This window comes from Aspergillus versicolor, assembly GCF_001890125.1.
Source record: "Aspergillus versicolor CBS 583.65 unplaced genomic scaffold ASPVEscaffold_10, whole genome shotgun sequence".
Classification (NCBI taxonomy): Eukaryota; Fungi; Ascomycota; class Eurotiomycetes; order Eurotiales; family Aspergillaceae; genus Aspergillus; species Aspergillus versicolor.
The window spans coordinates 1,020,847-1,037,188 of NW_024467533.1; the positions used below are offsets into that span (position 1 = coordinate 1,020,847).

At 50.7% G+C, this 16,342-nt stretch overlaps 5 protein-coding genes across 5 annotated transcripts; 2 read left to right on the forward strand and 3 right to left on the reverse strand.

Annotated features, from left to right (window-relative positions):
- Positions 1-1,764: 1,764 nt before the first annotated feature.
- ASPVEDRAFT_32641 (uncharacterized protein) lies at positions 1,765-4,056 on the forward strand (the record flags this gene model as incomplete). Its single annotated transcript, XM_040810629.1, has 3 exons — positions 1,765-1,903; positions 2,015-2,215; positions 2,270-4,056. The coding sequence occupies 3 exons, from the start codon at positions 1,765-1,767 to the stop codon at positions 4,054-4,056; spliced, it is 2,127 nt and encodes a 708-aa protein (XP_040672098.1).
- A 1,637-nt stretch (positions 4,057-5,693) lies between these two features.
- On the reverse strand, positions 5,694-6,479 carry ASPVEDRAFT_32642 (uncharacterized protein; the record flags this gene model as incomplete). Its single annotated transcript, XM_040810630.1, has 1 exon — positions 5,694-6,479. The coding sequence occupies one exon, from the start codon at positions 6,477-6,479 to the stop codon at positions 5,694-5,696; it is 786 nt and encodes a 261-aa protein (XP_040672099.1).
- Positions 6,480-10,318: 3,839 nt separating this feature from the next.
- ASPVEDRAFT_319819 (uncharacterized protein) lies at positions 10,319-11,171 on the forward strand. The gene has a single exon (XM_040810545.1). It carries the CDS (start codon positions 10,520-10,522, stop codon positions 11,009-11,011), a length of 492 nt encoding a protein of 163 aa, XP_040672100.1. The 5' UTR covers positions 10,319-10,519; the 3' UTR covers positions 11,012-11,171.
- Positions 11,172-12,668: 1,497 nt separating this feature from the next.
- ASPVEDRAFT_319850 (uncharacterized protein) lies at positions 12,669-13,084 on the reverse strand. Its single transcript, XM_040810546.1, has one exon. The coding sequence runs from the start codon at positions 12,968-12,970 to the stop codon at positions 12,701-12,703; it is 270 nt and encodes an 89-aa protein (XP_040672101.1). The 5' UTR covers positions 12,971-13,084; the 3' UTR covers positions 12,669-12,700.
- A 38-nt stretch (positions 13,085-13,122) lies between these two features.
- On the reverse strand, positions 13,123-16,342 carry ASPVEDRAFT_87645 (vWFA and PH domain-containing RING finger protein; the record flags this gene model as incomplete). The annotated part of the gene is made up of 5 exons (XM_040818116.1): positions 13,123-14,287; positions 14,344-15,046; positions 15,099-15,322; positions 15,370-16,027; positions 16,087-16,342. The coding sequence occupies 5 exons, from the start codon at positions 16,340-16,342 to the stop codon at positions 13,123-13,125; spliced, it is 3,006 nt and encodes a 1,001-aa protein (XP_040672102.1).

The window sequence follows — 16,342 nt, forward strand, 5'->3', positions numbered from 1 at the left end:
TACAATGGCCAATGCTTCCATGCTTCATGGCCCACAATAGTCTAGAGTCCGGAGATGTGAGTCCCAGTTTCAGGTGTCAAGTTTCAGGTTCGAGGGAACCGGAGTCGGGGTAAGAGTGAGAGGTTTCTATTTTCGTCTGCATATCTCTAGAACGAACCCACGATGTTATTCAAGCTTGAATCGCGTGGTTTCTATTTCCGTCGCCATCGATGCAGGTTCAGAATATCAGAGACAGTAGTTGCATGGCATGTTTACCGGGTATTTGGGATAATCTATTAAAAGAATGCATACTACACAGATCACGATAGCTAACTAGCGAGCGCAGGTAGACTTAATTTAGAAACCAAAAAAAGAGCAAATGAGAACCCCTCACTAGCGAGCCAGCCATCAGCGGCGCTGCGCCAGATTCTGGGGAAGGGAAAGGGTAGCGGGGAAGAATCGCCCTGTGAAGTGATATTGACACGCAATGTTCTATGTTAATTATGCTTGCGGGGAGCAAAAGTGCACGATCCAGAAGCCAAGTAAAAAGTGTGCATTCAAGTTGATTTTGCTGGCATTAGGCTTGGTTTTGTTGGGTTTTCTCGGTGTGCTATTGGCGATTGGGCAATTTAGCTCAAGCCAGGCGGTTAAATGTTGCTAATTATGACACCAGCCTGGAAGTTATTAATAGGACATTCAGTCAAGGAGGGGTGATTTAGCTAAATTTAACCTCACTAGTGTGCTGAACTCTGCAGGTAATCGGGTGCTATAATGCCGTTAAGGTGCAGCAAAGGCGGTTAAGTGTTACTAATTAAGGGTACATGAATAAGGAACAGGCCAATCGACAGCTCGGCGGTTAAGATTCGCTCCACTCTGGGAGCGGGCCGAGATCCACTTCTTCAATCCTGAAGCCCCATTGGCCATTTTACAGATTAAGCGTCTTGGCCTCACGATTTGATGGCATTTTCCATCACATTGTAGTTCTGCCATTTCTTGAGTAGAGAGCAGCGGGAAAAACGCGTTGTAATCAGGGTCTTAAAAAGAATCTGCTTGTTTAAGAAGACTTTGAGTGCTATGGACAATAAGGACTGAACCCCAAAAGCCCGGAAAAAGAAGTGGTAAGAAGCTGTTCAAAGCCGCAAAAGAAATCCACGACAGTTCCTGGTGTGGAGCCAATCAGAGCCGATCATTTAAGCGCCGGACATCAAATCAACAATGACGGCGCACCAGTGTCCTAAGAGTTCCTTTGCCCAGCTCTTATTCTTGATTCTAACAGGCCAGTAACGCGTGTTTAAACCCGTGGCCTGCATGGCAGCGGTATCGAGCGATCTTCAAACCCCATTCATCCCCAGGCGCTTGGGTTAAGCGGCTGTTTTCCTCTATCACACACACCCAATTTAGGCCTCTGTTTCAATATCTAGATCGCGCTGGCCCTGATGATTTGCTATCTGCATAATTCTCCACTCCAGGTTCTCTTGTTCTGACTTCTGAAACAACGTGCACCCCCTGGGATGCAAAAAATAGAAGCACTTTATTCAGGGCCCTGTTTGAGAATTGGTGATGATACTAAGTTGATACAAACTTCATAAAGACCTTGACGGCCCTGCATCCTTCATGACTCCATCCTCTGTTTCATCTCGACATCAGAGGTTCAGGTCACCATCCTCCTTCGTCTTACTTGACCATCGCTTGTCTTGTCTTGACCAAGGTAGCTTGTCGTCATCGGCCGGGCACACTTATACTTCATTGTCCTTTGACCTCACCACCCTGCCTGAGTCAAACACAATGCCGAAGGCGTCCACCAAGTCCTCCCAGAGACGGTCGTCGGCAAAGAAGGGTGATAACCGCTTCATCTTGCCCGACCCCTCGGTCCCCGAACCGAAGAGGAGAAGCCCTGTTAGGGAGCATCGTCGATCTCGCTCGGGTATGTGCCCACTGTCCGTGCATGTGTGCATGCATGATTGCCAAATAAACTTAAACCTGACACGTCCGGTGCGGCTTGGCGAGTCTTTATTTGCTGACTACTTACATACAGGCTGCTTTACCTGCCGACTTAGACGGAAGAAGTGTGATGAAGAGAGGCCTACTTGCCAGTCCTGCTCTAAGCATGGCCTTCGCTGCGAGTACAAGACTCCACAGTGGTGGGCAACGCCGGAGCAACGTGATCGCCAGAGGGACCGGGTCAAGGAGCGCATCCGCCAGACCAAGGTTATGGAGAAGGAAGGTTCTTTGAAGGGTTAGTTACTTAGCCTCTAGGCTAATAATCGTCATACCTACTGACATGGAACAGACTACATGGAACGTATCAAAGAGCTGTGCCGCAAATCCCCCGGCAAGTCTGTGCCGGCTCCAGCTGACGCCCTACTCGGAGAGCCACCAAGCACCACTGTGAACCCTTATGCCGAGCAGCCTTATGTCGCCCAGCCGCTTCCCACCCCGGTCACTGCAACTGGCGCCACCCCCGTCACCCCGTTTAATTTCGAGTTCAGATCCCAGAGCGAGACTATGTGGCCCGCACCTGCTCCTGCTCCTGCACCAGTTCCTACGGTTCCTACTGTGCTTAACCCCTATTCAGCGGCGTTCAACCCCGTCAGCCCAGCCAACCCTGTTCAGGCCGTTACTCCTGTTACTCCCGTCAACCCCATGCAGCCACAGATGTCTACTCCTGAGGTGTCTAACTCCGAATGGCTTAACCCCCTGCCAACTCAAGTAACAGCAGGCACCCTCTTCCCATCACAGACGCAGCAGATGCTCCAGCAGCCATATAACCCACTGAACCCTTACGGATACCAACAAGCACCAGCACCTTTGTCTTCATGTCTAGAGTCTATGATTCCAATCAATGAAACCGACAGGCCGCTACTCAATCACTTCATCGACAATGTTATTCCTCTGGTGTTCCCCATGTCGGAACCCCTTCAAACCGGACCAGGCCGCGTCCGCGAGATCTTCAGCCTTGTCAAGTCCAACCGCTCGTACATGCACTGCTGTCTGAGCGTCTCCGCGATTCATCTCAAGACCAGCATGGGAATGCACGATGAGATGGACCATGACATTGTGAAGCACCGCTATGAAGCAATCTGCCAGCTCACCGAGGCTCTCAAGAACGCCAACAACAACAAGATAGGGTTCATGGATGCCACCCTCGCCATAATCTTCTACAACTGCTCAGTGGGCACCTCAGACGATTACCTGCCTGATATTCCCTGGCATGCTCACTTCCGAGGCGTTACCAACGTTGTCAAAATGCTCCACAGCGCACCCAGCCGGTTCAACGTCTCCCTCATCGCCTGGATTGACATCCTAGGCGCCACTATGCTTGGGGAAACCCCTCATTTCGCGCACACCTATCGCACAAAGCACCTTCGCGGCGTCTCCTCGGGGCTCCAACCACTAATGGGCTGTGACGACCGCATCATGTACCTCATATCCGAGATCGCTTGTCTCGAATCACTCAAGCGCGAAAACCAGGTCGACGATCTCTCCGTCTGCCAGCATATCAACGCTCTAGTCGCACAGCTCGACTGGACCGAGCCCCTTGACGCAACACTCGAAATCCCCTTCACAAACACGGGCATCGTGCGCCCAGACGCCCTCATAAAGATCCTAACAACGCTTTTCCGCCTCGGAGCACGCATCTATCTCTTCAGCCTTCTCCCCACATTCGATCCGTACGACGCCTCCATTACAACGCTCGTCTCTGCCGTCGTCGACACCCTCAGATATATCCCCGCCGGTACGCATGGCTTCGATCGCGCCCTCGTCTGGCCGCTCTTCATGGCCGGCGCGCACTCCATTCCCTCCTCTCTCTTCCGCAAGGTCATGGCAGAGCGCGTCACTGCCCTCGGGTACCTAGGCAGCTTTGGCAGCTTTGGCCGCATGTACCGCGTGCTCAAAGCCATCTGGCGAGTAGCCGACAGTACACCGTCTTCACCGGCGTCTTCGACCTCGTCGGAGTATGCATCCAGCACGGAGCAGGACCAGGCTCAGGTTCAGGCGCCGGAGCCCGGTCCTGAGCCGCTACCTTGCTGGCGAAATGTCATGAAGGAGAATAAATGGGATTACTTACTGATGTAGTGGCCCCATCGAACCAACAAAGATCACGATCCCCATTGAATGTTATGACAGCCTTGCTTTGTCTGGTGTTTCTTCTTGTTACTTTCTTTTTTTTTTTTTGTTTTTTCTCAATCGGTGGCGTTTGTCTTTTGCGCGTGGTTGCTTGGATTTCTGTTTGCTGATTTCTCTAATTTATTTCTTTTCCTACCTCTGTCTATTATTTATTTTTTTTCCTTTTCTCTTCTCTTCTCTTCTCTCCAATTTTGTTCTTTATCTTATTTTTCGGCCTCTGATACCCTCGTTACCTTCTACATTCTTCTCTATCCCTCGTTTACTCACATTACTACAGCTGCTTGGTCGGTGTTGATGGTCAGGTCAGACGGACAGGCTTCCACTCCCAGAGGGCCTTTATTCCTTTCTATTTTTATTTATATTCATGGATATATTTTTCTTCTTCCTTACGCCTCTAAGGTCCCCTCTTCTATTTCCTCTTTCGGATGTACTTAGCTTATTTCCGACTATATAGCTTATTTTCAATTCAACTTTTTTTTTCTTCTTTCTTTCTAAATTACTGCATATGGGAACCCGGAAACAACTCCGCCATTAGTACTCATTAATTTTCGCGCTGTCGATTTCATATTATCCGCACTACTGTGGTACTAACGTTCTTCACATGTGAAGTGCAGGCGCATAGTGCTAGTCCCGGTAGCACTACTCTTAGGAGTATAGTAGTCTGTCGACTAAGAAAGAGGTAATTTCCGCCATTAATGCCAAGTTCTATCCCTCGAAGCTCCCATTCCATTCCAAGTCCTGAAAATTAAGATACACCGTCGAAGTGTCAACCACTGCCACTTTACCCGCGGACCACCTCCACATCCACATCCACCACCGCCGCCACCATCTCCAACAGCCCAATAAAGTGAAATAATAGTTATCCAGGGAATTCACTCCAACATTGGAATTCTGGAAGGAAGAAGCCTCGTCGACTCCGGTCTTCGCAACCGCGCAACTGGCGCCGTTGGGTCGAATTACCGACGGGATTGGTTGGCGGCTTGGATCCTGGAATCCTTCGGCGCGCCTTCTATCCGTAATCCAACTTCCAAGGTCCGTTACTTTGGTTGGGGTCCACGTGGCTAAGTCTAGTAATCTAGACTAGAGGGTAAGTGGCTGGCTTACGGACGGTATGGATGAGCAGTAATGAATATGGATGGAGTGTATGTTACGATGATGCGTGCGCTGAGAAAGGGAGACATTCCCCGGCTGTACGAATGCATAGATAAGTAGACAGAATAGTTGGATAGGGCTTTTTATAGATTAAGTACATATCAGAGCCCAGTAGCAAGCAAGCAATCAAGCAAGCAATAAACTCCCCCAACTCCCGATTCCGAGAAACCGGCCCCGTACTCGCGATGCATGCATGTCGTTTCCAATCCAAGTAAAAAAAGAATACTCGCCATGCCATGCCATAACCAATTCTAGTAACAAAACGGGACAGGAATAGGAAATACATCAGGACGCAAAATAACAGATCATCGATGGACTTTGAGGGTGCCTGACCCAGGCCGGCAAGCGCTCCAGAGCTCTTGCGGATTCACTACCCTCCCAGAAGGATGATGGGATGGTAGTAACTAACATAGCAAGGGGAGGGTAAACGTAAGTCAAAAGTTCTTCCTGCATCCAGCCCTCTTCCTCTTCCCCGCCGGTGGCGCCGCAAGTCTCGGTGCAACACGGAACGTAACCGTTGTCGTAACAACTTGACGCAGGTTAAACGACCCGTCTGTAGCAGGGGTCTCGAGCTGGCGAAACCGCCAATCAGACGGGGACTGAGAGTGAGACTGAGAGTAAGCGTAGGGGTGCGGATGCGGGTGGGAGGGCCGCGGAGAATGTCGGCGGTGGTAGGGGTATGCGCTGGCCGCACTTAGAGGCGAAGGTGTGACTGGAGTATAGAGATGACCCGGCCCTTGTTGCGCCTGTGGAGGAGGGAGGCGCAGACGGCGAATATGGTCCGGGCTTTTGCTCGGGCTGTTCACGCAGCGGGGTGAGGGGGTAGGCAGGAGAGTAGCATGCTTGATTGAGGCTCCGTTGGCACTCCCATTGCTGTTGCTGCGACGGTGACCGTGGGAGCGGCCGTGGCAGCGATAAGAAGGGAAGTCAACAGCGCTCGGGGGCGCAGAGGTTGGTGAAGGGCGAGGCTTGTCCAGCATGTACTTTGAGAAGTTTGCACGAGAGCTGGTAGGGCTGGCAAAGATGGGACTGAAGGTATTGAGAAACTCAGTGTATGCTGATGGCGGGGTGATGGCCATGTCGATGTCTTCTGACTTTTTGCTGGCGTCGACTGGTTTGGCAGAGTCGAGACATGTGTAGGTGCGCTCTCGGAGTTCTGACGGGAATGTCATGCTCTTTGGAGTGCTCAATGGAGGCAGATGTGGTCTTGTAGGAGCCATGATCAATGTATTAAGTGTAGTGTGCCAGGTGTAGAAATGGTGAAGTTGTAAGATGTGAAGCTGTAGTTGTGAGATGTGTAGTTCTGAGTTGTAGAGAAAAGTTGTAGAGTTGGTGGCGGAGGATGGCGATGTGGGAGGACAAGGAAGATGAAGAGAATGACTTCCGGCAGATGAGGGGAAGAAGAGATCTATATCAGTCAGAGCTGGAAATAGAACGAGGAGCACAAGGCATCATCCGAAGGAGGAGCTGGTGTAAACGTACGGTGTATGCTGTACCAGACAGTATCAATACGGTATTAGTACCCCTAAACGGGTTAGTGCTGTTTCCCGCCCAAATACCAGGGCGGCCCACTTACAACTAACACACAGCCAGTGTGTGATTGCGAGGGTGTTGGAAATTAGCAGACAGCAGTCCGTTGCTTGGCCGTCTGATGTCTTCGTAAAGCTTTGCACAGCCTTGTTGGACGGCTCGGGTTACGGATGATCGTCGTGATTAAGTCAAGGACAGACCAGCTGACAACCTTGAGTCTATGAAGGAGAAGAAGAGAAGAGAAGAGGCTAAAGCTTGAGAATCGAGAAAACGACAGAGATATGCAAGCAATGGCAATGAACAGTAACTTGCAGCATTATATAGCCATCAGCTCAAAAATTTGGCGCTGTTGACATCTTCAACATCGCTCAACACCGTTGTCGCGCGCTATCTGAATCAACCCCTCAATATACCCACAGATTCAGGATACCCTTGGGGTTCCATCTCCTCCAATTGTTGGACCTGGCGAACTGCACAAAGGCGCGCGGCTCAGTCAACCACAGGTATCCCATGCCTTCTCTTGAGAAGAGGGCAAGGGTCAGCATTTGAAACATGTTCCTGCAGAGCTAGGCGTCCAGGAAGGGTATAGCTTGCAGAACTCGATCTGGGATGTTCACTCTTCCAATCATGACGCTGGAAACGAGTTTGTCTGGCATAGGGTAAGGGGGCGCTACCGCTCTCAAACCGTCGGACCAAGCGCTCTGCGGAGGCATGGACCCTGATTCTGGTCGGCGCCGCCCTACTCCCTTATCCACCCCGGCGCGAATGCGGAGGTTGTCATAGAGACTGCTTTCTGGCGGCTACCTTTGCTCAGTCCATTGGACTAGAGATACTGACATGCAGAATCTCTAACGCTGTGTTCAATTTACAAGGAGATGTCGGGGTCTGTCTACGTGAGGGTCTCCGACGAATCATCTTCCACGAGAAGCGCCGTTATGACGCTTTCTAAGCTGAATAATTTGGCAGCTTGACTAAGTTCGACCTGGATGTCAATCTTACCTATCATTGGTGAGCTCCTGTTTGCCATGTCGGTGTCGCTCAATGCACTGTGTGCCCCTGAGTCTTGACCCCCTCATCAACCCCCGGAAAGGTGCTAAATACGGAACGCACCAGACGCAAGAGCAAACTGTCTCAGCCAATCAGAGACAGCTGCACAATCGCTCCTCCAAGAAACCATCATCTAGCCGCCGAGGGCGCCAGGGTGTGTCCAATGGAGCGCAAAAACAGGCAGTCTTGGCACCGCGTGGGATTCTAAGAATAGCGGCAGATCAGAGAGTTATTTTTAGACCTTAACCTCACCTCTCCAGCTTCACCGTTTCCCCCTCCCTTGCGCCCAACAACGAGGTCTGCTTGGTATTACTTTGGTTATTGAGAGTTAATGAGAGAGTATTGAGTGTGTTATTTAATTAGGCTGCGCTTGATGCGTGCTATTTTCTAGATTTCGGGGCTCAGAAAGCTCAAGCGTAAGCACTCGAGAGTCTAAATTTACAGTCAGTTGCACGCGCATAAAAACCGCTCAAATCAACCCAGCTAACAGCCAATCCCCGTCCATCTTCCACAAAGCACGTCACTGGCTCCCAACGCTAATATCAACTGCCCTTACAGACGCCTTCTCTACGCGCTGGCAAGCATGCCTTCATCTCTCTATCTTCACTTCTCTAAATTTAGCTCTGCTCATCTCCGTCCAGTTTCTATTCTTATCATCATCACCACCATCATCATCAACCTTTTTAAGTCTTCCCTCCCAATCTCACGGCTCTTCCTCATAAAACCCACCCCCCATTGGCCAATTCCCCATTCGATCCCAACACAACTCGCCTATAACAAGCTCCTCGCGCCACCTGTCAAGCTAAAAGCTCCCCTAGCAAGCCCTGGGGAGTTATTCTTGGAATCGCTTGACCGTTTATACCCATCCTCGTCCCTCTGATTCGCCCAATCGACCACTGAGCTTCCCCATCTTTAGTTAATTATAGAATCAGGCACGGAAATCAGCCTGCACCTTGTAGCATCACGGCGCTTCCGCGTCTTTGCTCTTGGTCAGTTCATTCTACTCCCGGTCCCAAGCTTCGCTAGACTGTCTTTCATCACCTTCCTGTCGTCGCACTTGTGGTGATCCGGATGCATTTGTACGGTCTGTATTGATATACGTACCGTATCGTATCGTACACCCTGCCTCCTACTACTATAAACCCATACAAAGTATCAACTTCTATACCGTCATCTCAGTTCCCCCCTGATCTCCCTCGTAGCTCAGTTCTAAATAAAGATAGAGCTTTATTTTATCTACCCGCGCTGTCTTACTTAGGCTTCTCGTCTAGCAGCCATCCTATGCTCTCGTTGGCTGGCAAGCAAGAGCTCGTTCCTGCTGTTCTATACTTAGCCTTCCCCTCCCCTCCCCTCCCCTCCTCCTCCTCCTCGGGACCACACAGTCAATTACCTTTTGCGTCTTTAGGAGGGCTTTTCAATAAATTGAGACTTACAAGGGATATCTTAATATCCACCAGAAGTTTAGATCCACCACCTTACCGCCTCAGCCATGAATTGTTGCCTCCCGTCATCGTAGGGGTCGTCAGAGGAATAATCATAGTCGAGAACCTGTTCGACGGTCCACCTATAATAATAAAATCCTAAGTACTGTCGAAGAAAGTGCTCACCTCTTCTCCAGGTCAAAAAAGCCAGGCCGAAATCGACACACTCTCGGATAATCATGAATCTTAGATCTATGGGCACTCCAAATCAAATACCAGGCCCAATTGGCTAGACGGTCCATACTGCAGCTGCAGAGAGGAACAATCTCTGACATCATTACAGCAGAATTGAAGATGGTAAATCCGCAAAGTTATTCAGAATCCTGGCCATCCAGATTATGTTCCAGCGTATAGGTATGAACGTCGTTTAGCCCACCCAAAAGCAAGAGTCGCCCCGAACGGCTCCCAGAACTTGTCCAATCATTCTAAAAGGCTGCCTTCCCAGCCCTAACCGCCAGAGTGGGCTGGCTGGACAGTTACTCACGCCTGATATTTAGTGCTAAATGCATATGGGAATGAATAAGACGCTTAACGGGCTCTGCCAAGTCTACTATAACTGACGCGTTCGCCAGGGGCCAGCCGCTGGAGATAACCGAGACAATGGAGTCTGCTTGCTATTGTCTCTGTGGAGATACTTTGATTGGGCCCCATCCCTGCTCTGTACGTTGAGATCTGAAACTGTTTGTTGCCGTGCCGCGGAGGAGTTTGGGATACTCTGCGGGGAATTAGGATGGGGTTAAGCAAGGCTCTCGCCGGCCAATTCAATACAAGCAGAATGGGTAAGGAAGGCAAGACTGCCATGTATTTCCGACTTGCCTTTGTCGTCTTTTTCGAATTCTACGGGAAGGTTTACAGTATCAATGCGGGCGGTTGGGAAGCGCTGGCCCCATATTGGGCCCGTTTTATTTGACGCCACCAAGATATACACTATACAAACAATTTCGTTACGCAGCCTGCATGTTCAAATTCTCCATTTCAGTATGTCAATGCACCGCCTACGTTGGTTTGCTCATTGGAGACTCTTTCTTTTCGTCAATTCCGTGTCGTGGGCCCTTCAATATCGAAGACTATTCGAGACGCTATGGAGTACTGTGGAATCTCGTCTGAAGACCGAAATCGAGATCGAGACCACGACTAATCCGCGCATGACGTCTTCCCTTCTCTAGCTAGAGACCGTTTCTTCACCTCGTTGTCGTGTCTAGATGCTAGGTCCCCAAGATTCATTGTCCCGCTATGGAGAACTGTGGCCCGTGAGACGGAAACCCCGCCAAAGAACAAGGTCGAGACCAATAACCAGAAGGATAGAACTCAACTGTTGGCCTTTCCCGTTCTCTGGTTGGCAACATGTTCTTCGCATCAATGCCGTGTCTTGGATCCTTCGGTATCTACCTGAAGAGCGCCTGTGCCGTTATGGAGAACAGACTGCGGGAACCCCGCTGAAAATCACGATCGAGACCAAGATCAAGCTTACGGCCGTCTTCTTCGCTTATCTGGTTGGAGACTCATTTTTCATATCAATCCCGTGTCTTGGACCCCTAGATACTCAACAGCCAACACTATTCGGGGCGTTATGGAGAGCTGTGGCCCGTCGGAAGGGAACCCCGCTGAAGATCAAAGTCGAGACCATCGCCAACTCTACACCGATACTCTCTTTTCTGGCCGAAGCCTTTCTCCATCTTCTGATTACGTCTTAGATTCCTGGATATCGAAGATTCTTCATGCCGCTATGGGGTCCATACTGCAGAACCCCACTGGAATCAAGATCTAGAACAGGATCACCTCTACGCATCGCCACTGCTTTCTTCTGGGCCTCCTCCAGACCACACTGGAAACATCTCCAAAGATGCAAGAGTCCATATCCGTCTCTCTCTCTGATGACGAATGCTGACTTCGACCACCTCATTAGCTAAGTTCTAGTTACTCTGAAGAGAACGGGACGTCAGTCTCTGCATCTGATCCAATGCGCGAATCAAAGAACATGACACTACACCTCGACGATGTTGGAACTCTCAGTATCAAGCGTACTGTAAGTACACTGTACTGTTTACATCCCCAGTAAGCCAATGAATGAATGAAGTTATCCCCTCTTCCATGACCCCCTCGCTGAGCATGTCCGTTCCAGACTCCCCTGTTCGGTCCCGTGTCTTAGACCTCGGGTTATACCCATCTATATCCAAGACACAGAAGTCACGGAATACTTGCCCAGCAACCCCATGATGACCCCTTGTGTGCATCATCTCCCTCGTCTACGTTTGACCGCGTAATCCCCCGGTCCAACCCGGGAGACATTCTACACAAGACACCGTTCGGGGTACTATAATTGGCTCCGACTCCTATTCTAATTGGCGCCGTGAGGTCATGCCAGTTAGTTCCCTGCGGGGTTCAGGGCCAATGTGCATGCAAATGGGATGCATGGTAGATGTCACTGAATGTCTGGAAGCGCTGACCCTACAGGTGACCAACCAACCAAAAGCAGATTGAAACCATCAGGGTCTGAGTGACGATGGGAGGGGGTTTGATGCCAATCTTGAATATGTAGAGCTATGGGGGATATCTTGCTCACTCAGTGTATACTACGAGAATTGGGAATCTCTACCACGCCATGTATCCCCCCCCTCTTCTAGCAATCTACACGGCGTTCGTACGTAGTCACCGATCCAACCCAGACAAATTCAAAGACAAGAATCAAAGAAAGCCATCTCCCTCTACAGTTCTCGATTTAGCGCCGCCTCCAGGTCTTGTTGGCACACCCATGCGAGGCCTAACCTGCAAGTAGCAGCAAGGGGTCCGTAGTCTGTATTTAGGAGCGTAATTGGGTCGCTGCATTTGCAGTGCCTTCCTTCCTACGTACGTATGCGCCTAGAAGCACTGACCCTGCAGCTGTTGTCTTTATTTGACCAGGCCAGATCAGATCAGACCAGGTAGGAAGGGCAAACAGAAGAGAAGCTATCTGGAATTCTCATCCAGCACCAAACTAATAATTATCCCCAGCACCCATTCCTATTTATCAGTCCCGTAAACAGTCACTATATTCATTTGGGGCGGTGGAATCTTGAAAATATACGAGAGCTGGCTGGAAGCGCCGGACCCCTGCTCAGCCTCTCACAAGCTGGAATCCGATGCCGTTGGCGCCGAGATTTGGGGATCAAGCTGGTGGTACCGTACAGTTGAGACTACAGGCAGGTATCGCGAAGGGTTTCTTCACGATGGAAGTCGAGATGGTAAGTGGCAGTGCCGTTGGGTTTAATTTAGTTGGTACTGTTAAATTGGGTGAGCAGGTCGAGATGAGTCTAGACATAGTTGGAGAAATGGCGGTATGAAGATAATAATCCACTAGAGATATACGATATGGTGCCAATAACATGTAATGCAGTATAGATTTCTTATACAATCATGACTATCACAGGTTGTATAAGTAAGAACCTGAGGGTGCGCAAGCATACATCATTCATGACCACAATCCCCAGACCAAAAGAAAACAACAAGAGAAGGGGATCCATATACAACAGGCGTAGATATAGACAGATAGCCATCCAGCGCTCCGAACAGAGACAGTAAGTTGTAAGTAGATGTGAAGAAAATAGGAAAATTAGGGTATGATAGTGTAGTATAGGTAAATCAAATAGAACCGTGGTATCGTGCCGCACAGCCATGGTGAACAAAGTGGTATCATAAACAAAGTGAACTAATCGGGTGTCTAGCCAGCCGAAAATAGATCAAAACTCAAAAAAAAAGGAAATATTCAAAAGATCGAGAGTAACGGAATGAGTAAGCCCAACGCGTAATGTAATCAATCATGTCTAAGTTATTCTTCGGTCAATGCGTCGTCACCGGTTTCGCGCCAGTCTCTTGAGCGCTCGATCAGCCGTCGCACGCCCGTGATGCGCTGCGCCCAGTGTGCTTCGGAAGGCGACCGGAAGGTATATGCTCGCTGCGAGGAGATCACACCGATGCTTTGCAGCACTGCCTTGCGAGAGTCCCGCCCAAAAACGGCCGGGTGGTTGATCCACTCCAAGGCAGACTCGAGGTCGCCATCGAGAGCCATCATGGTCTGGTTGTCCACTGCTGCGACGGGAGTGATGGTGGCAGTGTCAGAAGCAGTCGATGACTGGCTGTCGAAGTTCGACGACTTGGGAGAGCCGGAGGTGGGTGTTTCGCCGCGGGATTCTGTGTCGCTGGGGGGCTTCTGTGAAGGTGGAGGCAGTGGAGGGAGGCTGCCTTTTCCTAGGCCTTTGAGGATACTCCGGGTTTCCTTCAACAGATGCTGGGCTCGGTCGTGCTGCGCACGAGAGGCAAGTGTCAAAGCACGCGTCAGCATGTCTGAAGTGAGCAACTCCATCCGACGTTGGACAATGGACGGATGAGGAGGGATAGGAGGTGTGCCCGGTCTACCAGTGCCCTTGTACCGAGGGTTCGGCGGGAGCATGGTGATTGCCAGGAGCGATGGGCGTGGTGAGTGTGTCAGATGGCCATCCCGAAGCAAGTCGCCGTAGGTCAGGTCTGCCTGAATCAACGGGACCTCCTCTACACTCAAAACACGTTGCTCGTCGCCATCCGAAACGCCGCCTAGAGCTTCCAATCCGGACACCAAACTTTCCCAAGGGTCTTGCGGGGGAGATTCATGGGTCGCTGTATCTGGTGGAATCACCAGCTGTACAAGAACATCCCGCTTGTCGCCAAAGCGCAAGTCTCCAAGAGCAGCCTCAGCATCTCGTCCTGTGGCTCGCTTGGTTGTGTGCAATGCTCCGCTAATCTTGACGAACTTGGCTGGGGAGCCTTCCGGCAGTCGCAGCTTCAATTTCACATTCTGGTGCGATGTTGTCTGGACGGCACCAAGACAGCCAGCGACACATTCTCTCAGCATCATCCAGTCCTTCACATAAAGGTATGATCCCTTTGTCCTTGTCGATAGCTCAATCATCGTGTCCGGCTTGTGTGTTAATCCGAGTCCGAATGAATGAATTCCAACCCTAGAATACTTAGTCAGCATAGTTGGCCCCCATGTTAGGCATCAAGGACAACTCACTTGGCAGCTTCAGCTCTGGATACGACAAAGTCCACACTTTCAGGGTCAGAAGTCGATGAGTCGCTGATTAAAAGGATACTTGAGACCGGGTTCGACGATTTTCGCTGCATTAGCAGGTCCATTGCTACATTGGCCCCTTCAACCACATCCGCTCGCAAGCTCTTCTGTCCAACAGGGCGAATAGAGCTCAAGATTTTAGACCATCCGGACCAGGATTTTGTTGTCATTCCAACCAAGGGCACCCCTCCTCCACTAGAGCCAAAGGTCACCAGACCCATGCGGTCGCGGGGTCCGAGGTTTTGGACAAGGAACTTCAGAGTGTCGCGGAGCAGCGTAATCTTCAGGCCTTGCATGGACGAAGACACTGGAATCACCACAACGATATCTACCGGAATATGGACCGACTGAATCGGCGATGTCTCCACACCCATGTTTGTGTAGTCGGTGATGGCGGTGGCGTTTGACCGCGCCGCACCATACGAGGAGTTCAACGACGCTTGTCGCTTCATATTTCCAGTTCGGTAGTCATCATCCTCTGCTCCGGATTGACGATCAAAGTCAAACTCGGGACTGCGAAGGAAATCAACAGCATTGAAGTCCAAAAGCGCACGGCGCCACATGTCCAACTGGTTCCGATTGGGGAAGCGAAGATAAAAGCAGGGCAGTTCGCTGACAGATAGGTGTAAGGTGAGAATAGGCTCATCTAATAAAGTTAGCTTGGCTCCCTCGTCATGGTAAGGCCGTTAACAACATACCAGGAAGGTCTTCAATGCTTTTCAAGTGCTTCTTGATCAAAATTGAACCCTTCAGTGTGCATCGAGGACGGGGCTTCGGCAATTGAGGATCGTATTGGTGATCTGGCATCCGCTTCTCCTTGACACAAATGAGCATTTCTTGGAACAGATAGCACTCCAATTCCTGCCATGATTCGCGGTCCTTGCCCACCCGCATGTGGCCATGCAAGCGAAGTTTGCCAAATCTAGAAGGTCAGCTTAACACAAGGATAGAACATGAGGTGTGGCTTACCGTTGGAATTCTAAACCATGCCAGTTGTCCACCTTAGTCCTGAGTTCTTCCGCAATATCCTCAAGGTTCTCTTGAGGTTCAAATGACGCAGGCTTCGGCTCTGGGATTGGTGGGAAGCGAGATGGGTACGGTTCATCCTTGGGTTGCGAATTTGTTGTCGAGCCACTTCGCAGATCCTCCGCATCTGGACGCCAGTTCCCTTCTGGCATCTCAACCGTGATCAAACACGTGAGCGACTGCTGCTGGCGGGACCGGTTGAGTGTCGGGAACTCGCTGCGGATGGTAACTGTGGGTGCCGGAATGGGGTTCTTCGAAGTCGGGGCCGTCCGGGGGCTCAAGTCCGACTCCATCGCTTGAACGTCATAGTCGTGGCGACGTTCATGGTATTCGCCCGAGGACCCAGCAGCACTGCCATTTCGAGAATGCTGTTGGCGGGATCCCGTGGTCAGACGCTCAACTCGCTCACGCTGACTTCCGGTGTCCTTGCTATCCCGTCGATTGTAAGGATCCCGGCTGTCGCGGTTATACGGCCGACTTCCTACTTCACTAGGAGGGTGTTGTCGGCTTGTGACAGAATCCCATGGCGTGGGTGTAGTCAACCCACTCCGCTGGGTCGCGGCATCGCTGTTCACAGAGCGGACAATATTACTCAATTTTTCTGCAGTCAAGCCATGTTAGCCATCACAGTTTGGTACGTTATGGTGTAACTTTGCTTACCAATGTCTAGGACGTTGCCGCCTCGCGTTGAGTCAAGCCCCAATGGCGCATCACATGTCGGGCAGAATTGACCCTCGATTTCGCGTAGGTATTCGTAGAAACAAGCCTCGTGGGCAACATGGGCACATGAAAATTGGAGCACGCGCTCACCACGCAGGGTGTGTTCCAATGGCTCTTCACAGACAGCACATTCGCTGCCGACAAAGGTGCGCTCCCGCCGCGAGCGGCTGCGGTCAACATCCATCAAACCAGCCAT

Coding starts and splice junctions, on each gene's coding strand:
- ASPVEDRAFT_319819 (XM_040810545.1), top strand. CDS start 10,520: ATGCTAGGTCCCCAAGATTCATTGTCCCGCTATGGAGAACTGTGGCCC.
- ASPVEDRAFT_319850 (XM_040810546.1), bottom strand. CDS start 12,970: ATGGCTGTGCGGCACGATACCACGGTTCTATTTGATTTACCTATACTA.